The following is a 27265-nucleotide window of genomic DNA, read 5'->3' as shown; positions in this document are numbered from 1 at the left end:
TACCTTAAACACCTCCATATTTAAAGATATAACACTTGTATTCTACTAGAAAATCTTGACACTTCTGGTTCAAATTCCCCAATGCCAGTCAGGCAAGGTTCAATTCACCCCCTGTTTAGCTTGGATAATGATCAAATACTTATGAGTTTCTCAGGAGAAAAGGAGAGGGGGGGGGGGGCGAGGTTGAAGCTTTCAATTGATTGTTACATTCTAATAGAAGAAGAAGATGATGATGATTGCACTTATGATGCAAACTTACACAGTGGATGTTAAATGATGACCAAATAAAGTCTTTGTGTAATTGCTTTGAACTTTTAGAAAGAAAATAACAAAGGTTTCTGTGTCATAGATCCTCTAAATGAACAGCATATTATAATCATAGAAGAGAGTCATAACTGGCCAAATATCTTTTAAATTGGTCATACAGTGTATATATCCTTTTCCACATCTGCTTGCATTCTTGAAACTGATCGAATAGAAATTGTTCTAACAATAACTGAAGCCGAAGTTGAACCTAGCTCACCTCGTAAAGTGTCCTTGTCAAAATCTGATGCAATTTCTTTGTCAGGTAAGTCTTCATTTTCACATGGAACTTTAATTGGACTTCTTCCTGTAGCCATAGCAACTGTAAGAAGACTGATGCTTCTCACAGAGTTGCTGTTTTAAGTTATACTGGCCTGAAAGAAAGTTGGTTGCAAATGGTAATAAACATCAGCTCAAAATATTACCCAATTGCAAAAACAGTACTTTTCCCTTTGAGAATGGGAGGGATATATAGACACAAAATCACAAGCAATTAATATTGTACTATAAAAACAGCAAAAGAACAAAAGATATATATAAAATATAGTTCAAGATTTATCAAGTACATTTGCAATTGGCTGAAATAAATTTGGCAAGTGTTGCAGTTTCATATAATATGTTACAACAGCAATTCAAATTATCCAAGAGGCTGTAGGTATAGTTAGGTAAAGTCTGTATCTGAGCAGTGGCCCATCCAGGCCCTGAGCTTATAATCCTAGTTTCCTCACATGAGGTGAGTGGGAGAAACTACCGAACCCCCTAAACAGGATGCCCTCTCTCCCCCCTTTCCTCCTGGCATTTCATCAGGCTTCCCTAACTAACTTCTGCTATCCATTTAAGGTAAACTTTACTCAGATACCCATGTATCATTACCAGTTGATGAATTGGATTCCTTAAAATCAAACACAGTTTATTGAAAGGACGCTTCCAATAAATCACTAAGTGACATTTGAAGAAAAATCATCGTGTTTCAATATTTAACAAGGAAATCAGTATAACAGTACAGTTAAAAGGGAGAATCTAAGCGGTCTATCAAAGAAGAAAAAAAAACTACTTTTAAGCTCTGTAAAATAATAAACATAAACACGTGAAATACGCAGGAAATGTTTATAGTTTTTTGATCAAATGTATCGTAAATACGGGAGCACATTAAATTAATACTTATGCAAACCTGACACGAAAGCTAGTGCAAAACACGATTGTGTGCATGACACGCAAACGAAACTGACAGTGTTCCGATCATCAGCGCCTGCACAAATCCATGACTTAGATATTCCTCTTAATTCTCCCGAATTACTTATTTTATACAAGGTAAATGCCAGATATTGGTTGCGAATTTTGGTGAATTCGACAGCTGTAACTTGTTCAAACAAGCTCAGCTTAATTAAGCTCATAAGTAACACGAAGCGGCAGTACAATTAATACACCCCAGAATCAAGTAAAAGTTAGCAATCCTCGTCAGTTAACTGCAGGAACGTCTTTCATTGCCAAAGGATCAGAGAAAATTAGGACAGATTGAGAGAAGGAAGGAGAAAATGTTGACTGAGAAACTCAAAATAAAAGTATTTACCTCACATTCAAAAATCTGATACAACCATGCGTTCCTACCTCTGTCACGGAAATGGAAGGCACGTTTGACTGCTTTACGACCTTGCTTCCTCAATCCATCATGGAAATGTTTAAAACAAAGTCACTAAGACTGAGAAAGTAACAAGAGAGAATCGAAAGCTTTGTTACAGCACGAATAATCTCAATTGCGCGTTGTGAAAACGAAAGGGGGAGTCCCCTGGCCCATAAGTCTATGCAAGCTTGAAACCGGAAGTGCGTGCTTTCGTCAGGAAGCACTTCGTACTTCCCTTCCTACGAGTTCTTACGCGGCTTCGCTCTCTGCGGATATATGAAAAAGGTTTTGTATTTCCTTCATCTTCATTATCATCATCATCATCACTGTCACAGTGTTCCGAAATACGATCAATATCTCCAAAATCAGCCATTTTAAATAAAATATCTATTATTTTCAAAATGGAAGTCGGTGAAAAAAAAAAATAACAACCCAAATTTTGAAAAAAAGACGTCAAACGCTCTCAAGGCTGACCGCGCAATTCACAGAGTAATATTAAGTTTGATGACGGAGTTGTCCTTGTGCCAGGAACTCTTTCACTCATTTTTGACTCGGCAGTTAGTGGTCACGCAAACAATGTCTACCGTGAACAATGTCTACCGTGAACAATGTCACAAGAGCTCTTGTTGACAGGTTGACTGTAACTGAGAATGAGAGGACGAGCATGTTCAGAGAAGGTATTCAGTCTGATGATCTTTCGAAGATCAGATGCTATGCTGAAGATATGAAGAAATCAGGAGATGTAAAGGAGAACAAGTTTATTGATGTCTATCAGAACAAATGGAGGATTCCATTGAGACATTCTGAAGAGGGTGTGAAGGTTATTCACAGGTGAATAATTTAAGTTGCCTTTGAAATCAAGGTTGTCTCCAAAATGTGCAAGAACTGTTTTTTTTTTTTATTTTTTCATCAAGGTTGATTTTAAGATTAAATTCATGAGTTGCCTTAAAAATCAAAGTTGATATAAAAATGGCGCCAAAACGCCCATTTTTTGAATATTTGTAATGGTACACGTTTTTGGTTAGTCTTTTTAGAACTAGTTTATGTACAAAGTAAAAAGTTTTTTTTGATATTAATACTAGTTTCCTTTTAGTTTGAGTTAAAATATTTGATTTACTCAATCAGTTGATAACTGATTCCTTGGAAGTGAGTCAAACTAACTTTTTTTTTGCCCACACTCGGCCAAAAGGGTAGCCATGAGATTGATAAAGGTAACAAAGAAAAACACGAACATTGTTAGTTCAGATACAAAAAAAAATGTAAATGGGATATTTCTGCTTTAGGAGTTCAACTTGGTTTAATTTAAAAATCCCACAACCAAAGTTCTGCCGGAGAATTTTACTTACTGTCAATTAAACAATTACTACCCAAGATGGCAAAGCCACACCATTGCGACATCCTCTGAAAAAGGGAAAGCCGCATCTGTTTTGCACTGATATGCAGTGGATTTGTCCCGGAAGCAAGCAAAATCAACCATGTACAAAAATGCTCTAACTAGCTGCCACAGCAACACCAAACTGAAAGCCAGTGCTAAGAGTTTTACATGATACGGATTTAATTGTCTTTGTCCATCTGGAAGAAAGTACCAGTAGCAATCGCCTGATTCCTTTAACAGTGGCTGGTAAATCTCCTTACAAGTTGTCATGGCAATGTCAATACCACCTGACTAGGACAAGATAAAATTGAGATGACTTCATACTGAAAAAAATATTAAAAAAAAAATACAAAGAGTTTCCCATTAATATCAACTGCACCCCTAAGCGGGCGAGAGACTCTTCCACTTTTAACTGACTATACGGTAAGATTCCACCACTTTTACCGAATATACAGTAGTTTCTTTCACCTTAATTTTTGTTATTGAGATCTTGAGAGATTACAGCTGTTATGATAAATACAATAACACGCCTTCACAGCGTCGTCGCCGTTACTCGACTTTTACGTATGTAGGACTTCTGGTTGGTTTCTTTAATCTCCAGACAATCGTGTATGATCAATACAGATTTCCCTAAAACTGATATAATTTTTCAGCATACCTTCCACTCGCTTTCCAGCGAAATATTTCTTGACACACTTTATTACGTCTCAGCTTCTTGGGATGGAAATAACTCAGTGATACTGCGCAGATAATAGAACCAGTGTAAATCATTTGTTAGATGTATTTTCCAATTGACATTTCTTTAAAGTGCCTACGACACGAAATTTCTCTTGTAATTTTGTATCAATCAGCGTTGAAGTACTCTTGAAATTATGACCGATAGTGATGTATACCTACCTTCAGCAAGCTCTTCCGAGAGTTGTGATACGTCGTACTCAGGTAGCAAAGAAGAAGTGGAAGTTGCGAGCACGGTTCAGCCCTACGAAGGAGAACTGCGTGCACCAAACGAAGATTTCGACGGAGACTGACAAAGGCGGTTTCTCGCTTACGGTTTTTCAGGTCAAGACTAGAAAAAAAATTCCCGTTACTTAATATTTAGTTTGTTGCGTTTGTGTTTTGTTTTCTATGGCGAAATCTATGTTAAGAGTGGGTGGCTGTGTTCGTTTTTGTTGCCATAACATTTTATTCCTTCGCTCTAAGTGCGGCGAAGGTTCCCCTTGCTCAGTGCTCTAGAGTTTCGTTGCTGTAGAGTGATTCCCTTAGTAAACCAAAAGCGAACTTTTGACGAAAGAATGAGCTGTATCACGAGGCACGATGTTTTGTCGCCGCGAAGTCATAGGGAAATTTCACTGCAAGTTGCTCCTTTCCCTCGAGAGTGCAAAGGCAGAGGCTATCGTCGTCGAGCCGGTCAAACGGAAAACGAGTGAGTTTATAATAATCTGATTCAAGTTAATCTCAAAGAGGGATTTTAATAGAGAAAACTTCTTCAGGGTAAGTGCTGCATTGCCATATGACCCATTTCGCCAAATGGGTAAATGAATATTTCGTATGTATCGACTTTCACACAGCACTTAGACTCGCACCATTTAATTCAATGAAACTTGTGTTTCTTTATTTATCTCGTTGCAGTGTTGTTATCACAATGACGTTGTTTCTGTTGCTACTTTTAGTTTCTTAAGAGAAGGGAGAATTGATGGCCCGTGGGATGGATTTTCGGAAACTTAGGTTAGGAGAATACACGGCCGCTTCAAGCTTGTGTTTATGCCCGCATTCGCCAGAGTTTTGCACTGTTCACGCAGCAGGATATCGGTCATTTCAGGAAGGGCTTGAACTTTATTCCAAATGATGTAGTTCTGTTATCAAAATACGATGGAAACTACAATTGATTCGATTTTCATACGATAAGAAAAGCGCAAATGTAGTCATGTGGAAATAGAAGAAATATAAGTACATCTCTAGCGCGTGAAATAAACAACAACAAGGAACTTGCCATTCTTCGCATGCGAAATGTCAGCCGAAAAGAATGTTGAACAATCGTGATCGTTATGGGAACAGGCCCCTTAATCGGCAATATTTTTAGCTGAATTCATTGGTTATCTTATAAGTAATAATAGAATAATAATAATAATAATAATTGTTCATAACAGTCGTCTTCGAAGCCGGTACGGAGCATAAGGCCGATGACACTGAAGAGTAAAATCTCCTCAATGACCACGATCGAAACGCGTCCATTTTGGCCATATAGCTATAGAAATACTGGGTATATGTATATTATTCTTGTAGCCTACAAGAATAATACACATATACCGAGTAATATAAAGAAATAATGAGATACCAGAACATCATTTGGGATGTTTCGAGATATTTCGATATTTCGAGATACAAGGCGCTCCGGCCACGCAATACGTCCTTTCCTCTGGATTTCTCCCCTCTCCACTATAGTTGCCAACGTGTCTTAAAAGTTTTCTACGTCACAGCTATGTAATATTATCTTTTTAGCCGCGCGCTTTATGGGGACACTTTTTGGCCAACAAATCGTACTTTCAATGCTCAAAAAAGTAGACAAGGAGAACTCGCCAGGCGCTAAAGTCGATTATTTGTAATTTAAATACCGCTATCAATCAGAAAATGCAAAAAAAAAATTCGTGTCATGGGCACTTTAAAGGAAAATTTCAAGATATTTAGACCATTTTTGAAACCAGATTCCCTTCGTAAATAGAATAAGAGAGATACTAAGATTTTAGCAAGTTTTGGAGCTCAATACACAATACATAATACACAATAAATATGTGCATTGAGGATGCGTAAAACCTTTTAATCAACCTCACCTTTTGTTAGGAGAAATTTCTAACACTCTTGTACAGTTGATACTTTCTTTATTGCTTCTCCTAAGAGCTCAAAACAACTTGTTTGGTCGGGGTATAACACAGCAACTACAGGAAAGCGTAGGTTTCCAGCTTATAAAGGTAAACGAGCCTGAAAAGAACCAAAGGTAGAAGAAGTAGTAATTTCCAGGAATTCCGGTACGAGATTAACTTTTTCTAGATCAAATTACGCTCTTATTCATCAAGCAGATTATCTTAATCAAAATATATCTTACCGTAAGATAATTGAAAGACCTCACGCCGAGTTTTAAACACCGTAGAATTGTACATCTGGTTTCATGTTGAACTCACGATTGGCTAATATGCCTCAATCACTAATAGCTTAGTACAAACTTTTGTGGACTTAAATGGACTAGTTTCCCTCGGAAAGGAAAGGTAACAATTACTCTACTTGCAAAGTAAAACCGCCATCGAAATGGGAAATTATCAACTGCTTACAATATTTTTAAACTGAGTGGTTTATGTCAATACGTTATTTCCATTCATATTCCCAACATCAAAGTAGTGAAGCTCTTGTAATGCTTCTAAACAAGATGTGCTTTAACTTTATCGCTTCACACTTTTATTGGCTTACACAATGAATTAGTTACGTTTGAACATTTACGTAACAAAAAGACCAAGCAAATAAACATACAATGAGTCTCAGTAACAAAAATGAAATGGAATTAGGTTCTAAGGATTTAAAGCCGTTTATATGTTTAAGAGGAACATATAAGAATTAAATAACAATTTCGCTTGAAACACGAATATTATGCCATGGGTATTTCTAACCAGATAAATGGGGAACAGGCTATCTTCAATTCGTTAAAGCCATTTTCTCTGTCGTTCGCGCATACAGAGAAAGTAATAGAATTCCTGACAGTGCATTTCGCTTGAGTGTCAATAAACCAAAGCCAAATTTAATACATCGGCCAATCAGAGGTGAGGAAATTATCTCAAAGAACCTATATGAATTCAAGTAAAATCAAGCAAACTGCAAAAATCGCGCGAAAAGTCGCGATTGAGTTTAGCCTTGCAACTAATTGGTTGCGAGGGGAGCGAGAGTTTCCTGGACCAATCACAGAGCACTGTAGAGCAAATCTCCGGTTACTTTCGACACTCATTCGAAAATTGCGACAAATGGGATGAGAAGCTGCCACTCCCACCAATCTACACACTCTCTGTTTTACTGCTCTATCATCCAAGTTATCACTGCAAAGGTGCTTGGTTAGAGAGAATATTTTTATAATCAATGAAAAGTTTCTGCAAAAAGAAACTCGTCATTTTGAATCTAAAAGTGGTTGTACCAAAGTCACGCAGAAGATCATTTATCATTTCAAAATACTCCGAGTGTTGTAATCCTATAAACCGATGCACCTTATGAACTTGAACAGTAAGTTCCAAAATGGTGGCGAGCAAGTTCATTAGAGAGATGGCAAATAACACCAGCACGGAAAGCTTTGACAACACAAAGATATAACTTGGATATTGACGCTTCAGAAAATTCAACTGCATATAATTCAAGTAGCCAACGAATAAAGTTCTTAGAATATAATTAAAATCCAAACCCATCAATATCATCCACGAATTGATGGATTTGGCAGATATAGCGAGCTTGACGAATCTGGTCAAGGGTATAAGTAATGATGATTGTGAAAATAGAGAGTGTCGCAAGCCATGCTATCACCAGTTCTTCGAAATATGGAAAAGCCGCGCCTCTCTCACAAAAATAGACTGTGGAATTATCTTTGAAACAAGTTACACTGCGAATCATGTGTCGTCAATATTCCATAGTAACAGCAAGGCAAAGCCAACAGCCCACAGTTTGATGGATCTTTTCTTTTGCCTGTCTTCGTCTTGAAAAAGCATGTGATAGGTTGAGCGCTTTAGGAGTGATGCATGCTCGTCTATATACACACGTGTTGTCATAGAGAATCTTCCAGAAATATTCATTCAGTCATTTCGCTCTTGGAATACAATACACTGATCTCTCCATAAAAACTGTTGATCCTTTGATGAATACTAAGGGATAAAAACGAATCAAAGCAGAACTTTTTAAAAGAACGTCGTAAGTTTCGCTTCACAGAAAAATGGAAATGTTGTTTTGATAGGCGCGTTGGCGCCAGATCGGGGAAATTGTTTATATGGCGTTGAATGGTGATATAAACTGCAGTTGAAGGAAGTATAGTGCCATCTAGGGGTATATATTGCTATATGTTACAAAGATTGCAGTGTACGGATGTACAATGTATTGAGGAATGTTTAGTGTTGCATGGTGCTGTATATACATTAAAACTGCACTTTACGGATTTACAGTGCTACTCAGGAGTATAATGTTGTATTGTGCTGTATAATGATAAACGTTCTAGTAGAGGAATGTCTAGTGCTATTTAAGGGAGGGGGAGAGGGGCATATAGGCGTGCGTATTCGAGGAGTTTACTCTACGATGTAAGGTCCAATAATCGAAGGAACGTGTTTGCTCTTGATGAATCTCTCATGTTGTTATCGACTATCTCTTAGAAAGTATTACAATAATTTATCCTTGCTTAGTTATTGCTTTTCAAAACTCTTTTCCATTTTCTTCTCAGCGTCTGCATCCAAGATGGCGGCTAGCGACTCTGAGGAGTCTGTTGACTGGCCTGCCGCCATCTTGGATTCGCGATGCAGGTAGACCCTGGGCGAGAGTTTGACCCATTCCCAATCAGGTGATAGAAGGCTTAATTTGCACATTGAAGGACTCGTTTCTGACAATATGCACCGATTATGTCGCCGAGACATGGAAGGAGCTCTTTCGCTCCTTTACTGCTACTGTGATGAGAGGACTGAGGAGAGCAAACACTGGCACGTGAGACTTAAAAAGTGAGAGACCCTGTGGACTGCGAATCAGTCCAAAGGAATACTGAGATTTTATTAGAGATGACGTTAAGCATGATAACAACTACTCTGGGGGAGTAAGGAGGTATATGATTTGTGAGAAGCCTGACGTTGCGCGAGGATTGAGACAAACGAAAACTGTAACAGACAGGGAGATAGTCGCGTCTAATGAAGCTCGCAGAAGAATAAAGTTGAGGGCGATGAAAGAAGTGCGCGTAAAAATGGGAATAAAGGAAAAGTAAGATGAAAAAAAATATGATGGAACAAAAGGAAGCAGAAAAAAAGGGACGCGCAAATGTGAAAAGGTGTAGAACTTGTGTGAGAAAAAAGGTAAAAAAAAGCGCAGACATGTAACAGTATAAACACGTCCATTGGCGTTCAAAACCGTGTGACAAAATGGAGAACGATAAGCAGTGGAAGATATACAATCAAAGAGACGACACGAGTTTGTTAAGCGGGTGTGGGCTTAAAACATGAAACGTTAGTACACTGTCAGCTGCAATGATTATCAACTTGGTGTGCGCGGGTCAAAACAAGCATTGAAGTCCCCATAGGATCTGTTCTCTCTGCATCTCACGTGAATCCTTAGAATATGGAAACAGACAATGAAAATCAACGCAATTTTTGTATTTTATACACTGTATATTTCTCTTGCACAAAGAGATTAAAAAAAAAGTATAATGGAAGCTGCATAAAATTGTTCAAGGCATTAAGTAAAATACGCAGAGACACTAAAATGAACCCATTTACTCCCAAGACTGATCATAATTTAAATTCCTCTCACAGTTTACACCAACAAACATGGTGTCAATAACAATTAGAGAAAATCTAAACTAGACGATAATTTTATACTAGAAACGTAATGTTACATCGAATTCTCGGAATGAAGCAACAAAGAAACACATTCTTATCAGTTGGGAGAATTTTTCTTCAGAATTTGGGAGTTCACCAGTTAATTAATATAAACTTAGGTAAATGAACAACTATCTTCAACTGTAAATAAAAATAGTACCAAAACACCTCATACGAAATACACTGACATCGTACAAAGCCTGTCCCAGCTTATTTTCAAAATTCTACGTTATATCATATTCAACCATGTGCGAGGTTAATTATTACATTCTATACTAGTATATACCAATGATAGTTACGAAAATCTGCAAAATTAGGGTTGATTTTACAAAACTTTCTTGTAAAACAGCTGTGATACAGTATATCTTAAACGTTTGACCACAAAACGGGTTCTAATTAGAAAGCGCGCTTTGAATACCTAAGTATAAATTCTTAGATCTAAAAAAGATATTATCAGACATCTTCAAATTGTACTAAGGTAAATTTAAAGCAATGAAAAAAAATTTAAACAAGGAATTTTCAAAGATTGAAAGTTTTCTCCTGATGTCCTGAACTTTTTCAAGGACTAGATTTACATTTATTCATGAACCTTTTCACCAAAATAATTCCCATTGAGGACTACATGGCTTACCTTAACTGCTTCTCTAGTTTATTGGCGTAAATATTTTCCTACTAGAAAGAACAAGTTCCATATCACATACATTAAAAGTCACAGCTATGGGAACTTCTGCTACAGTCAAGTCTGCGTCGCTGTTTCCTTGTTTAGATTACACGGACAATTTTCAACGTTTCTGTCGTGGTTCTCTAAAACGAACAGATAAGTGTTTGATAAAATAGACTGAAATTGAAAAAAAATTAAAAACAGGGTTAAAGCCAGCTTTTTGACTTGATGTAGGCCTGTTACCTAGGAAATTTCAATTTTTGTTTCAACATTTGCAAGAATCATATTATAAGAGTTAAGCGGGCGGAAGAAGTCGTAGGCCAGGCCTACGGGACTAGAGGCTGGCTACACCCCTAAAAGTAAGTCTAGTGTCTTTAACATATGGTCAGTAAATTCAATAACATTATCATCTCTGATGTTGACTTCTTCAAATTAAGCTTAGAATGGCAATCTTGGCACTGCTAGAATTAGATTGCATTAAAATGGATTTTAACAAATTTAAAATAATATTTTTGCAAAGATAATCGCAATTTCTAACAATGTAATTCATGATATAGAAAAACCACCCAAGTTTAATATCACATATGGCTGCAAACTTTTCAATTCAAATTTTTAAATTTAAAATTTCATCAACTTTGCAAATGACGAAATGTTTCTTTGCTTATCAAAAGCTTAGAGTATAAACGCATTGAAAACCCTGTAGACAAGCGCCTGTTTATGTACAAGAAAAAGTCTTTAAATTATTTTCGATATAACTGATTGTAATACAGGAATAGATCTGAGTGTCATTTTGGTGAAAACGAAAACCTCGTAATCGCCTTCAACTACTGTAGGTAGGCCGCAAAGTGGACTAAGGAAACGGAACCGAGTCTTTCCAACACCTCACGTTTCGTGGCTTGTCTGCCAGTGATTGGCGTGATATTCAGAATTTTTCCGATCATTTCTACTTCTTCTTTGGCACACGGAAGCTGCTCGAGGAGTTTCTCTCCCTTGCTGTTAGTAACCTCGGCTACCCATGGATCTCCTACAAGTAACGCACCACCGCTTTTGTGATAATCACCCGGGCAATCGGAAATGAGTCTAAGACTTGTTAACGATAGAGCGAGTCGGATTCTGAACGATTCACACAGGTATTTAGAATTACCATCCTTCAATGCAGTGTAAGGAGTGAGCCACAGAGGTCCATCGGGAATAATGAGTAGCTCATCCCCTTGAAACAGGTCAGCCACCGGCTTCATAACGATATCATACAAAGTGCTCAAGCATTCGTTACGTTGGACGGAAGGTTGAGGGTTGTCTTCTTTAGTTTTCTCATCCACTTTTGAACGACTCTCCCTCAAAGCATCCAAAGATCGATTCTCGCATCTCACATTAGAGCGAACACCAAGTTGTGTATAGAAAACAAGCATAAACGACTCAAAGGCCTGGCTAACTCTACTATTCTCTAAAACAGAACCATTGAGTTTACTTCGTCTCAACTGAACTTGTTTTCCTTCGGACACAACCCAAAGATTGACGTCAGCTTCGTCCGCTGCCTGAAACACAGTGTCTGATGGAACGTCCTTTAAAACTGCTAAATCTTCATCGCCTCCCTTGTGCTGACTTGTTCCACCACAAAAACTAGATTCCGTAAGGTCGGTCAGAGCTTGAGCTCGTCCTTTCTCAGCAACAAATAAGGCTTCATCTATATTACCCTGTTCTACGAGAACTCTCCACAAACCCGTATACGCCATTTGATGCTGATTTCGAAAATTAACTTTCCACTCATCTTTAGATTTTAGAAGTTCTCTCAAGGAATTGAATAAGTTTATGCTAGCTTGGTAATGTTCGACGGCTTTTGGCAGTCCACCCTGTAACTCAAAAACGCATCCTAATAAACAGTAGGCTTCTGCTTCCAGGGATTTGTCTTCGACCTCTTTAGCAATTTTAAGCGCTAGGTTGTATGACTCGTTAGCCTTTATGAAACCTCCCACAGTTTGATACATGTTACCAAGATTAATATAGGTTTTACCCTCCCCATGTTTGTCGCTTACTTCTTTAGCTATTTTAAGATCTAGGTTAAGGTACTCTATGGCTTTTTTGAAATCACCCAGACTGGTATAAGCATTTCCAAGATTGCCATAAGCACCACCCTCCCCATGCTTGTCTCCTACTTCTTTATCTATTTTAAGATGTAGGTTGTGGTACTCTATGGCTTTTTTGAAATCACTCAGACGGTGATAAGCATTGCCAAGATTGCCATAGGTACCTCCCTCCCCATGCTTGTCTCCTAATTCTTGAGCTATTTTAAGATGTAGGTTATAGTAGTCTGTGGCTTTTTTGAAATCACCTAAACTTTGATAAGCATTGCCAAGATTGCAATAAGCTTTACCCTCCCCATGCTTATCTCCTACTTCTTTAGCTATTTTAAGATCTAGGTTGTGGTACTCTATGGTTTTTTTGAAATCACCTAAACTCTGATAAGCATTGCCAAGATTGCTATAAGCACCACCCTCCCCATGCTTGTCTCCCACTTCTTTAGCTATTTTAAGATGTAGATTGTGGTACTCTATGGCTTTTTTGAAGTCACCCAGACTGTCATAAGCATTGCCAAGATTGCCATAAGCTTTACCCTCCCCATGCTTGTCTCCTACTTCTTTAGCTATTTTAAGATGTAGGTTGTGGTACTCTATGGCTTTTTTGAAATCACCTAAACTCTGATAAGCATTACCAAGATTGCTATAAGCACCACCCTCCCCATGCTTGTCTCCTACTTCTTTAGCTATTTTAAGATGTAGATTGTGGTACTCTATGGCTTTTTTGAAATCACCCAGACGGAGATAAGCATTGCCAAGATTGCCATAAGCGTTACCTTCCCCATGCTTGTCTCCTACTTCTTTAGCTTTTTTAAGATAAAGGTTTAGGTACCCTATGGCTTCTTCTCCCTGATAATTGAAGTCTATGACTTTCTTGACGTCACCTGAACTTGCACTACCGTGGTCATGACTAATAGGATCTTTTTCCCTCATGGACTTATCCTCCACTTCTCTGACAGACTGACGTCTTAATGACGACAAGATCCTATTGTTTTTGTCAATCTTTTTTATGTTAAGGGTTAAAATGTGGAAAAAACAAAAAAGATTATTTTTCTGATCATATTGGTATGTAATAGTCCATTTTTACAGTTTTGTGCTTGGTTGCCAAGCTTCTGAACAAGAGTGATGGCTAAGGGTGACCTTGTAATGATCAAAATATTGCTGCTTTTCAAATGCAAATCACTTTGTTACTGTCACTAGATACTAGTCTCTATCACAACAAGGTCACCTTCAATCTCACTCCAAATCAAAGGCTTAGCAACTAAGTACACAACTGTAAAATGGCCTATTAGAAGGGCTTGCATGAAAGGTAGATGTTTTATCATCATCGAGTCTTAAAGTCAGTTATGAGGTAAATCTACACTTCAAAAAAAATTTTTTTCTGTGTGCAGCCTCAAAATTTAAAGCGAAATATTTAGATTTAATCCCTTGTTTACAAAAACTGGGAGGCTCTTGATCAACTTTTAAATTGATATAGCTTTAACATCAGACGAATATTGGTCTTTTAACCGTTTAACTCCCATGAGTGACCAAGAGAGAATTTTTCCTCACAAAAGCAATACAATATCAATCAGATAAGTATAGTAAAGAAAATATCAATTTGGGGATAATTAGTTGATCCAATACTGAATTCTCTGAACTATTATTACAATTAGTATGGTTGACAGTAAGGATAATGAGAAATTTGGTCTGGGAATTAAGGGTTAACTAAAATAAAAACTTTTGTATTAGTTATGGCATGGATGGTATAGCTAAGTCAAATTTGCTAAAAGGAGTAATATCACTAATAAGTCACAAGGTAATAACTTTTCCCACGTTTTTTAATCACTCACACTTAAAGTATGAGCTGACAAGTTCCCATCATAATTAATACCCTTTTTTTTGTATTTTCTCCCTTAAACTGTCAAATTATGGAAACTATTTCCATTATACCCATAGTTAAAAATTAAAGGTTCCTTCAAAGGATACAGCTAATCCCTTATCACACCAAGTGATTACTTCTTCAAATCTCTTCAGTTCAACACAGGCAATGGCTCCTGTAGGCAACAACACAAAGAAGCATATTATTACTGTAGCTTAATTCTAAGAAAAGAAGCTGAAACCATTGAAAGTTAAATCATTACAGACCAGAAGAAAAAAAAATCCTAAGCAAAAAAAACTAAATGGAAAAGAATAAACAGGCCCTATTAGGTTTCAGTTAGATTTATTTAACTTTGGACAACTGAAACTTCTAGGAACATTTAAATTGGGACCGACAATTCCCAAAAAATTACTAAGACGTAATTATAAATAGAATATAAGACATGCAATGTAAATACGGAAAAATGAGACCCATTTTTTAAAATTTTATAATAGTACATCTTTTAGTTGATCTTTGAAGAACTACGTTAATGATATTAATACTAGTTTCCCTTTAGTTTGAGTCAACATATATGATTTACTCAATCAGTTGACAATTGATTTCTTAATAAGGAAACGACTCAAACTAGGGTTTGAAGTTCACCAAGAATAAGATTTACTCATGCTGTCTATTTAGTTACGTTGTTATTACTTGTATTATTAATAGCACTTGAAGTTGAGTTATACTCATCGAATGAGGACAGTTTTCTTACAGTTTTGAGTTATGGTAAGTCCTAATCTTTACTTCTTTTTAAAATACAGTGGCCCGTCCAGGGCGTGAACTTCAATTAATAATGGTAATAGGACCGAGTGGAGTCCAATTTGGTGTGCAATCATATGAGTATTTCCAGTAACAAAATCGGACGACAGCGAAGCAGGAGCCCGATTTGTCAATCACTCGTATGATTACAGACAGAATTGGACGACACGAATTCCTGTTACCAATTAATCATAACCATTACAAGTTCCGAAAAAAAAGACATTTAGGACAAAAATCTTCTTCAAATTTGAAAATTTCCCAGTTTTTTTCAGGGTAAGTGGTCGTTGCTAATTTGGTTATGGGATCAATCGTGTGATTGATGGACTTTGCTGAGTGGACTTAGTATGATTGGCTGCTTCAACTGTCCGATTACTGGTGTCCGATTACAGCCAACCTTCCAATTACAACTGTACAGAATGTTAAGTGATATATTGAAAATTGTTATGGTTATGATTAATCCTGGTTTCCTCAGATGAAGCAACTAGGAGTATTACTACCCACGTACCCCCTGGACAGGATGTCAGTCCATCCCGTTCCGATTGAGTTCCGATTTTGAGCGGTTCTTAATTCGTTCGGATGATCTAGACCCTGACATACATTTTAATATTGACGGCGGGTGTTCTTATTATGTAGAAGATAAATTTAACGATACTCTTCAAAAAGAAATCATGATTAGTCGTGAACAATCGAATCATCTTTCATTGTTCCATTTAAATATTCGAAGCCTTCAAAAAAAGGTTGATGAACTATCGACCCTTCTAACCTCTCTAGATATAAAATTCTCCGTTGTTGGGATAACTGAAACCTGGTTAATGAATTCACCAGTTGGAGTCGAAATTGATGGTTATAACTTTGTTTACAAAAATCGCCCTGTTAAGTCGGGTGGAGGTGTTGGCTTGTATGTATCAGACAATCTTGATTTTAGAATTCGCACCGATATTTATGCTGATAAAGCTGAGGTGATGGAAGCATTGTTCATTGAGATCATTCGACCCCATGAGAAAAATATCATTGTTGGTATAATTTATCGCCCTCCAAATCAAAATGTAAATGATTTCGTGACCAGAATGAACGAAATATTAGGGAAAATATCTCGGGACAACAAGATATGCTATATAATGGGAGATTTTAATTTGAATCTGCTAAAAAATCAAAACCACAACGCCACCGGGGAATTCCTAGATGGCCTGTATTCTCACCTGTTTTTTCCGTTAATCATGTTACCTTCCCGAATTACTTCTCACACTGCAACTCTGATTGACAACATTTTTTCTAACCATGTCGAGCACAGTTATTTGAAGTCTGGACTATTAATAACGGATATTTCGGACCATCTGCCTATCTTTTCCATTTGCTTCGATCATAAGTGTACCCGCGAACACCAAGAGAACATATTTGTCCGTGACAAAAGCGAGCTAAACATTTCCAACTTCCTAGAGGAATTAGATTGTATTGATTGGCTCAATATAGACGGGTATAATGATCCTAAAATCTGCTACAGCAAATTTCTTGAGCGATACACTAAAGCTTACGAAACACATTTTCCTTTGAAGAAACTGAAGCGTCGCCTTCACTTTAGGAAACCGTGGATATCCCAGGGCTTACTTAAATCTGTCAAGCAGAAAAACAAACTATACAAGCAGTATATTTCAAACCCCTCTCTCTGGAACGAAGCGAAATATAAAACTTATAAGAACAAACTGAATCACTCCCTACGAATCGCGAAACGTTTATATTATGATAAGAGGCTAAGCGAGTCAAAATCCAATATAAGAGCCACTTGGCGTCTGCTTAATGAGGTACTAAACAGCAAGAAATTGAGACCTAAACCCAACTCTGTGTTTAAGGTTGATGATCAAGATATTTCTGACCCAATGGAGATTGCTAATCGATTTTGTCATTACTTCAGCAATATTGGACCAAACCTCGCTAAACGAATTCAATCTACGACCTCGTATAAGAATTTTCTTCCTGGTCATTTCCCTCAGTCAATGTTCCTAAATTTAGCAACTCAGGAGGAGATTATAGATATCGCATCTACGTTTCCGGCGGGAAAATCGGCTGGGTATGACAATATCCCTATGTCTATCATAAAGCGATCTATATGCAGCGTTTCCTCTCCATTAACACACATTGTAAATCTCTCCATTACTCATGGTATCGTTCCGGATGATTTGAAAATTGCTCGTGTCATACCTATTTTTAAATCAGGTGACAAAGCTCTCTTCAGCAACTACAGACCTATTTCTGTTCTACCGTGCTTTTCAAAGTTTTTGGAACGAATAATTTACAACCGTATTATGAATTATCTCAATGACTCCGATGTCTTATGTGATAATCAATATGGCTTTAGAAAAAATCGCTCTCCTAGCCTTGCGCTTATCGATTTGTGTGACAAAATTTCTTCTGCATTTGATAGAAAAGAACATGCCATTGGAGTATTCCTAGATCTTTCGAAAGCATTCGATACGGCAAATCACGACATTCTTTTTGAAAAACTCAATCATTATGGGATCCGTGGTCTGGCACTAGAATGGGTCAAAAGTTATCTTTCTGAGAGGACACAATTTGTCGAATTTAATAACGTTAGATCTGCCCCACAGGGGATTCCCTGTGGGGTGCCTCAAGGTTCTATTCTTGGTCCCTTATTTTTTATCCTGTATGTTAATGATTTGAACAATGCTTCCCTGCTTGATGCAATCTTGTTTGCTGATGATACAAACTTATTTATCTCCCATAATGACCCTGTTTACCTAATTAACACATTAAATAGAGAATTAAACAAATTGTCAACCTGGTTTGCAGCAAACCGGCTCTCCTTGAATTTAGCCAAGACTAATTTTATGGTATTCAAGCCTTGGCAAAAGAAGCAATCCTTTGAATTTCAAGTTTTCATAAATGAGCAGCCTATTCTTCGTGTTTCTGAGACCATGTTTTTGGGTGTTTTATTAGATGACAATTTGACCTGGAAATCGCATATATCCTTAACAGCAAATAAATTATCCAAATCTATAGGTATTATTCATAAATCTAGGTTTTTTCTCTCTACTCACTCCCTTCGTACTTTATACAATTCTATGATCCTTCCATATTTGTATTATTGCAATTTAGCTTGGGCTGGTACCTATAAGTCAAACCTTCAAAGAATTGTAACCTTACAGAAACGTGCGTTAAGAATAGTAAGCAATTCTACATACATTGCCCATACTGGCCCTATTTTAAAGGAACTTAAACTCTTAAAATTTCATGATATCCATTCGTTTCAATTAGGTACTTTTATGTTTTCATTCGAGAACTCTACACTCCCTTCCAAATTCAATAACTTTTTTTTACTGAATAGTCAAATCCACAATTATAATACTAGGAATGCTCAGTCCTTCCGTTTGCCACTGTGCAGAACGAACACCAGGAAGTTTTCAATTTACTTTCAAGGTCCAAACTTTTATAATTCGTTAAATTCTGACATAACTAGTTCTCCCTCCTCCGCTTCTTTTAAAAGAAAGCTTAAGGAATTTCTTCTCTCTAAGTATTAGCTTCTGTAAGGCAGTAATTCTTAACTAACTTACTTAATATGTGTGTGCGTGTGTGTGTGTGTGTACGTGTGCGCGGTCAAAGTTAATTACCATAAGTCCATATTGTAATTCTAATATAAGATTAGTTATTTTAAGTGAGAAAACCTGACTTGTTATAAGCCTCGTGGTTTCTTTCAGGTTTTCTCGCCATTCATTTTCTGTCATCAATTTTCTCCATTTTTTTTTTTTCCATGTGTAAATGTCGTATATGGCAAATAAATATTGTATTGTATTGTATTGTATCCCACGCCGGCTACTCCCCAACTCTCCTCCCCCCCCCCCCCCGGCATTTTATCAGGCTTTCCTGACTAATTTCTGCTACCCATTTATACTCCTGGGTGGAGAGGGGCACTGTGAGAAACAATAAAGTGTTGTACAAGAACAAAACACATAACCCGGTCAGGTTACAAATGCAGACCTCATGACCCTGACTCCACCTCACTAATCATAGGGCCACCATATCTCCACAACAGGGGAGAGTTTATGTTGAGTCCTTGTAAGAAACAAATTTTAAAAAACCGAAGAAAAAGAAAAATTCTCTTATCTGATTTTTAAATAGGAACCACTGGTCAAAACTTATAAATGATGTATGTCTTTATTCAATTTCTTAAAGTTGAACTAACGCCCATATTCATAATTCAACTGTTAAACTTATCACAGGAAATACAGTGAAATATATATATTTATGCATGCTGATGTATGTTGAAATGGATTTAAATACTGTAAAACTACTGACATTTGTGGTTTACAAGTATATGTGTATTAAACAAATTGTTTTTGCAATCATTTCATGTTTACGTTGCTTTGTGCACAAAATTGATTTGTCTTTGGTGCTAACTTTAATTCTCCTAATAATCAAGACTGGTTGTCTTTTAAATATCAAATAATCTTTGCTGGTTGTCTATTTGTAAAAAAAATATCAAGAAATGTAGAGCAACAAGGAAATCAGTTGTTTTAGAATTCAGAATAGCCTGAGATACATGTACAGGGTAGATCATTTTTGCGAAAGCCAGTAGTAACTCCTTACTAAGCAGTCGAGTACGAGGCTTTACTGAGGAATATTGGCCCAAGGTTGCGGCAGTATAGAAATGACATAGTGCTAATATACCCCAGCAAGGTAATGGTCATGCACTAATGTCACTTGCACTAAACTAGTTTATTTTTAATTTTCTGGCTTTTAAGTGAAAACATAGGCATGCGTAGCATGCAAGAGTTTTTTTTTTTGACTGGGCGGGTTGAGATGGGACACTTTGTGTACCTAATGTTTTCATTTCTGCAACAGAAAAAGAGCATAACTATATAAAAAAGGACGAAAATATTGCATTACTTCACCTTAAGAGAAAGAGAAAAAACCTAATTTATCTGACCTCACACAGGTATCTTGTGGTCTATTGTCTCTATTGCCTAAAATTTTTCCAAGCAAAAATAAAATGGATTGGTGCCACGCTTATTGTTGTCTCCTTCGCAGCAGTTGTTTGGTCTCGTCACACAACGCCATCTATTCCCCGACGGAGAGAGAGCGCGTACAGTGATGAGACCAAATAATAGTTGCAAAAGAGACCAGGCTTATTGCCGTTCCTCTAACGGAGTGAAAATCAAAATTATTTGTCTACAGTTAGATGTCTAAAACATTTAATTCCATGTAATTTTACCACGCAAAGCAAACTGAAACTTTCTTGTATCTCCAGTAGACTCTAACCAAAGATATATTGCGATCTCGACCAAATGAAGATACATTTCACAAGCGAGAAAAGGATAATATTTGAGAGAAGGCTCCTTGATTGGTTGTTGCCTATCTGGACTGTGCCTACTGTGTGTGAAATACCTGATAAAATGCAGGTTGTTTACAAGGAATAGACATGCGATTGGATTAAGTCCAAGGTAGTTAAAAGCCGATTTTATTCGTATACAAAATTGAAAACGCGGGAGAATTACGTGAAAAGTTCATTATCAGTAGCATTTAGTGTGAATTTTTTTCAGTGGGGATTGGACAACGCGGTTAGAATACGTGATCAGGCTGGTTGTTTACAAGGAAATGAAACGTGATGGAGCGAAGTCTAATTCAGCAAAATGGAATTTGATTGGTGAAATGACATTCCAACACGTGAAAAATTGCCTAATGTTTAAGTAGTGCAATGATTGGGTATGTTCTGATTGGTACGTTTCCATGGTACGTGATGGAATGTAAGTTGTCACACACGAATTACCCGAGAATTCATGAAATATCTCTTCTAAAATTTGTAATCAGTAAACTAGGTCGGGAAAGCAAAAGAAAAAGAAATATACATATCCCAAAAGTCTGCACACCACCTCCCCTACTGTCTCCCTCTATTTGTTTTTCTGATGGTAATCTCGTCTCTAAAAAAACCGCTTATTCATCAGTAATAATTCACTCTATTTCAGACGACAAGGTAATTTTTCATTACCAGAAATCTGAGACATCGATCATACTTCACCTCTCCAGGCCTTTAAACATGGCGGAGAAACAATTGTAAAGAAATGTGTGGGATAAAAAATGGATATCAGGATCACTGATCCATAGGTGAGGATGTAAATATTCCACTGCTCATAAGAGAAAGAAAACATCTTTGTTATAATAAAAATTTTTGTTTCGTGGGTTATTTTTAAAAGTTACGTCCGGACAAATTTTGATACAAAATTAAACCTAAAGCAAACTCAAACCGTCTCAAAAAGTCTCAAATTTAGTCAAATATTACTTGAGAAAATTTTGGACATCAAACCTTGAATGAATTTACCTTCCACCACTCTCAACAGTATCACTCGTTAATTTATGTAGGACAAAAAGGAGCAAAGAAGACGATCATTTATTTTAAAATCTATCTGCGAGTTGGATTTCAGCTCATTTTATTTTCCACAGGTGCGTTGATAAATATTCAATTACGCTGTTGAGTTGATTAAACCTACATTTTTCGAAAAGAAGTCAAATAATGCGTTAAAGAATTCGTATGTTGATTCGTTGCCTTAAATTTTTCTCTTACTAAAAATACCTGACAAGTTTTATACTATTTACAATTTACAGCAAGGAGCGGTTCAAAACATCATCCCCTCGAAACTTTGTGACAACTAGGTCCTCTTTCAATTTCCATAATGCGAACAGGATATAACACGTAGCCGGTAATTTACATTCAAAATCGAAAGGACAAAGGCGCTAGATTATCTGGTAACACTCAGTTTTCTCGGTTCCAACTAAATATTCTTATAGAAAAAAAAGAGAAAGCAGGGACACAGCACTTTACAACGATATCATATTCATAAATTGTTTTTGTCTGCGATCATATGGTCTGGTATGGAGAAAGCAGGGATACAGCACTTTAGATCGATAACATTTTCATAACTTGTTTTTGTCTGCGATCATATGGTCTGGTATGGAGAAAGCAGGGATACAGCACTTTAGATCGATAACATTTTCATAACTTGTTTTTGTCTGCGATCATATGGTCTGGTATGGAGAAAGCAGGGATACAGCACTTTAGATCGATAACATTTTCATAACTTGTTTTTGTCTGCGATCATATGGTCTGGTATGGAGAAAGCAGGGATACAGCACTTTAGATCGATAACATTTTCATAACTTGTTTTTGTCTGCGATCATATGGTCTAGTATGGAGAAAGCAGGGATACAGCACTTTAGATCGATAACATTTTCATAACTTGTTTTTGTCTGCGATCATATGGTCTCGTGTGTTGTTGCCGGCTCACTTTGCTGAAAGAGCTATATGAAAACAAGACCCATCATGCCTCATACCGGATTGTCTTTATTTTACAATGTAATAAGTTTTTCTTATTTAATTCAAATTTGCAATGTTACTGATGGAACATTGCGAGTGGGTGAGAGAAAAATCCGCTTAGTTTTATAAATTATTTCAGAGCTTACCTTAAAACGACGTTTCGTCAGCCACGGAGTGTTGATTTAGTCCTTAAGAACCAGTTCAATTTGTAAAATTTTGCAAGACCGAAGATATTTTGATGAATTCCTCAGAAGATGACTTAACACGAACGGTGTCGACCATAATGATATTTTAACCATTGCGTGACATTCTCAGGAAAACCAAAAGTTGATGATACATTGTGAACTTTCCCGAGGAAATGAGTCATAAATAGTGAATAATACACGGGCGCGCGTAGATGTGAATTTGATTGGTGGAATACAATTCAAGCACATAAAAAATTGCCCAATATTCGTGAAGTGCAATGATTGGGTATGTTCTAATGGACTTTGGACGTTGTTTTTATGGTACGTGATGGAACGTGAGTTGTTAGGCGTGTTCGTTGTGCGTAAAGGAGCCGACCGGTTAAACAGGTTTTTTTACAGCACAAAATAACCAACTGTACACATGTGCTATATACATATACTCAAGTTATTTGAACTCTACCTTGTGCAGTTGGATTATAAACCAAATTATCTTGTCGTACCCCTAACCGACGCAGCACTACAGTTTCCTTAGAAACTAAAGCCATTTATTCATACGTTGTTAATTACAATGCCTGCAGCTGGTGCGAGGCCAAAAGCAACCAAAATATAGGAGTAGAAATCTCCCAAAAACTCAGCATACTTCGTATACACATACCTTAACATTACTAAAATACTTCTCGAGTGCTTCACATAACATTATTCTCTCACTTTCATACGATCTGATTAGCTATACTTTATTTTTATTATTTCTAAATTTTTTTAAAAATTATTTTACGTTTTTCCAGTCTATCGAGTTCATGTTCCATATAAAGCCGTTTTATTCTTGATTTGTGTTCTTTGTTTGAAAGAAATTTGATCATATGCATTAACGTTTAAGCGTTTGATGAAAATGAAATACCGTATGCATAAATCAATTGATTGAACAGCTCGTTAAAAGGAAATGGGTAGCAGCGAGAGAGGAGAATTAACAATCAGATCTTGAGAGTTAAGGGGTTGAAGTCTTTTGGAGTGATAGAATTATCACTAGTTCTTCAGGTTAGATAGAGCTACTCTACTAGATTAAATCGTTTTGTAAAGAATCCTTTGACGGTGGTATATATGCGTCGATAACGAAAATCTAAAAAGGAGATAATTAATATGACATGAGCCGCAAAAAATTTTTAGTGAAGACGCACATCAATCAACAAAAAAGTCTTCCTTGGCGTTCCTTCCTAGTTCCCAGAAAAGTGTATGCGTAGCCTCCATGCTAAAGTTTTAAACTGCCTTCTCCTATGAAGGAGACGGTCAGACTGTCAGCGTAGCGTAGTTTAATGAACAACAGCTTTGTAAAATTAGTTTAAAACATTTTCGCTCGTTTTCTACTCACTCGAAATTAGAAATGTGAATTCAAACTTTCTGCGTCCCTAGAGATAGATTGTGAACGCAGTCTCGTCTGGCTACCACGGTCGCAAAACACCTCAGCGATGTCGTGTTTACCAATTTGTTCACCTTCCCTGAAAAAGGTTTCTTGTTGCTGTTCACCTTCCTCGAGTGTAACATCAACGACACCACTGTCTTTTACCGCACCTACAAGAGTGGGCATCTCCACTTGTCCTGTTTGCAGTTGATTATCAAGGACATTCGTCTCAACCATACCAGTTACTTCCACTTGCAGGCCACTGAGGGGGAGGAGCAGGGCCAGGAAGCAGGAGAGGGACCACTGTGGATTTTGTTGCCATTCCTTGAAGTATCCGTACAATTGCAGGACAATCAGCTGAACTAAAAATTAAGATGTATGGGAATGATTTTTAAAATTCAGAAAACTGTTGTTTTGCTTTTCAAAAAAAATATTGTCAACCTGGCAACAATAGAAGAATATCTTCCATTAAAGTAATGACATAAGCACAATCAGATGACTTTTGCCACCTCAAGTCATAGTGACTCAGAATAGCTACGATCTCATCTTACTTTATTATTTTGCTATTATTTCTTAATCCCGACCGACAAACTAAGAACACCACACAATGACCTGGCCAGGTTTCGAACCCAGACCTTTTGACCCGGAGTTCAGCGAACTAACCATTATGCTATCGTGTCTACCAAATAGGAGTAAAATCAGGTGATTAATTTGGTATTTTTGTCGATAGCTAATAGGATCGGATAAAAGGAAGACACGTAACATGTAAATCGCTTTAGGAATCTGTTGGCTTGGTCAGTCGCTAACAAGTTTATGTGTTCAATATGATTTCCTTTCTTCGTGGTGTATAACATCTGTTCGTTTTCTCTTTGGCTGTAGCTGATTGCAGTTCAAGACCATGGAAAAGACCAGGGTTTCATAACAGAAACAACCTACTTATCTTTTTATTTTTTTTGAGAGAACGTGAGAAAATAATTCATTGATACCGGGTCTAGACGTGAAAAAGCAAACAAATGTAGTTAAATTTCCTGTCAGTTACTCGCTATATTTGCCCTTCGTCTACAATAAGACAGCAAGTATTCAAATGAGCCAAAAAAGTTGAATTGCTACTCTAGCAGTAATGAATATTTCAGCTACTACAACTTCTCTGTCTATATACCTTAGTGTACCTCATTATATCCAATGCAATTTGTGTCTTATTCCTCTTTCGGACGGAGTTCAATTCACTCTTTTACACCGTAAATGAAAAGTAAACAATTTCTCTCAGCCAGCAATTAACAAGGCGTTTCTAACCTTGAGTTTACATAAAGATAAAATAGTCCAAAAGAAGACAGAGTTTTGATGAACAAATTTGTCTTCAATTCAATTTTGAAACTGTGACATGGCGAAAGATTGACTCTTTCTTCAGCATTACTCTTATCAATAAATAAGATAAGATTTAAAATCTCAGTTCGATTTTCTTCCCCTCGTAAAAGAGAAAGGCGATCAAAAACATGAATAAGACCCAATTCCTTTGAAATTTGTATCCAATCTGCCCCCCTCCCCCCCCCGATAAGTACCTTCTAAGTGACCAAACAATTTTATCCCCACCTTGCCCCCCTCAGAACTAACCTTTCACTTACTGAGCAAATTACTGAAAATACATTGCAGGCGGCGTCGTTTCACAATGCATTTAAAGCTTACCGTGAGTTTCTGACACTGAAAGACAGCATTAGGAATGACTCACCATTCAGAATTGGAAAATCAGCAGCAATTTCCTGTCTCGTTTGCATTTTTCTGCTTTTTGGGGAAAAACGAGGAAAACGTTACTCGGTGCCAAATTATTTAGTAGATTCTCTAGGTGATGAGAAAATAGCAAAAAAAATTATTATAAAACTGAAGAGTCATTCATCTTTTAAGAAAGTCGTCAGGTACGTAAAAGGTTGTTGTCATCAGATGTCGCTGACAACTACTGACGCTAAGACTTCAACCTAAAAACGTTTTTAAAGGTAAAGTGTTTTCCAGTTTCACTTTTTGAGATTTCTCATTTACGAAAGGAAACCCTGGGCCGCTTAGTTTCCGGGGGAAAACCGGCTAAAATGATATTCTGCCTCCTTAAAATATACTAATTACGTTATTTAAAAAATTTCCTAAACGGCAGAGATCGAGTTGTTGCGTCGCGTGACGTCTCTGAACGTGATGCTAGACATGACGTAAACACCAGCACTGGAACCTATGGTGAAAATTTGGTCTGAATTTGACTAGTTCCTTTCACAGTCCTTTAACAGTCCTTTTATAAGATTTGCGCGCATTAGAGACTTCAACAGAAAATGATGGGACAGTGTTAGTCATAGTTTTGAGTCTTGGACGGTTGTCATGGCTGTTTTTGTTTTTGCTTGCACATGCGACGCATCGCATTCGTTTCGAAAAACGTTCGTCCTCTCTCAGTGAGCCGCAGTCGCCTGTGAATACACTTGATGTATTGGCAAACAGCGAGAAGATCAAGTTGGCTCTTTTAATCTTAAACTTTGGCGATAAAGAAACCAAATTAGGAAACCCCAATGCCGCGTTCCGCTTCAATCTAAAAATAACTTAATTAAAATCGATATATCTAGCCAACGCCCTGATTTTCCCTCTCTGTCCCATTATTTTCTCATAAGTACAATAAGTATATACCAACCTTAGGTTAGTTGGAGTGACTTGCACTGACTCCAGCGGCAGTAGTCCGTGGGGGTTTCGAGAATAGAAAGCCACTCTCTTTATGGTGCAAAAATACATACCTCTCAATTCTCCTTCTTAGCATCACGGTGCTGAACTAAGTTGTAAGTTATGGTAGTTTAGGTTTAATGTTTTATGTTGTCTTTTATAATTACCTCTCAGATCCTTACCATTTTGGCAGCTCTGGAGCGTGTCCCTGGCCTGCTTTCTTTACTAAGTTTCTTTTGAGCTCTTCTTCCCTTTTACATCGTTAGACATCATTGAGTGGCGTGAAAATTTAGTTTGAGAATTGTTCTCCATCGTTTTCTTCCTTTCGTTTGTTTTCTGTCGGGTTGAACAAGAAATCGCAAATAGAAGTTCTCAGCAGATAATTTCATCGACT

The 27265-nt window shown here is 37.1% G+C and overlaps 2 protein-coding genes across 5 annotated transcripts in view; both read right to left on the bottom strand.

Moving 5' to 3' along the window:
- Positions 1-27265, bottom strand: part of LOC149034816 (uncharacterized) — a 96652-nt gene that overhangs the window by 8338 nt on the left and 61049 nt on the right. The window contains exons 1-2 of one of the 4 annotated variants that reach the window (XM_089193623.1): positions 1874-2104; positions 524-677 (exon numbers count right to left, since the gene is read on the bottom strand). In XM_089193623.1, coding sequence (XP_089049749.1) covers positions 524-620 — 97 coding nt within the window. In that variant the 5' untranslated portion in view covers positions 621-677; positions 1874-2104. Of the gene's footprint in view, positions 1-259; positions 307-523; positions 678-1873; positions 2105-27265 lie in introns of those variants that run through there. The other 3 variants (XM_089193622.1, XM_089193624.1, XM_089193625.1) reach the window with 3 other exon arrangements.
- LOC149034822 (uncharacterized) lies at positions 8121-25958 on the bottom strand. The gene is made up of 4 exons (XM_089194916.1): positions 25913-25958; positions 24247-24548; positions 13000-13627; positions 8121-8185 (listed from the first exon to the last, which is right to left on the bottom strand). The coding sequence occupies exons 1-4, from the start codon at positions 25956-25958 to the stop codon at positions 8121-8123; spliced, it is 1041 nt and encodes a 346-aa protein (XP_089051042.1).

The sequence above is a fragment of the Pocillopora damicornis genome, chromosome 14 (assembly GCF_964200805.1).
Source record: "Pocillopora damicornis chromosome 14, jaPocDami1.2, whole genome shotgun sequence".
In the NCBI taxonomy this organism is placed as follows: Eukaryota; Metazoa; Cnidaria; class Anthozoa; order Scleractinia; family Pocilloporidae; genus Pocillopora; species Pocillopora damicornis.
Note: the sequence above shows the minus strand (reverse complement) of the source record. Positions and strands in the feature narration are given on the sequence as shown.

What these genes read in the sequence shown, in the direction of transcription:
- LOC149034822 (XM_089194916.1), bottom strand. Translation starts at nt 25,958, where the DNA reads ATGCAAACGAGACAGGAAATTGCTGCTGATTTTCCAATTCTGAATG. An exon ending in TGATTTTCCAATTCTGAATG is followed by an intron (nt 24,549 to 25,912) that starts GTGAGTCATTCC and finishes CTTAATTTTTAG; the next exon opens with TTCAGCTGATTGTCCTGCAA. An exon ending in GTAAACACGACATCGCTGAG is followed by an intron (nt 13,628 to 24,246) that starts GTGTTTTGCGAC and finishes AACATAAAAAAG; the next exon opens with ATTGACAAAAACAATAGGAT.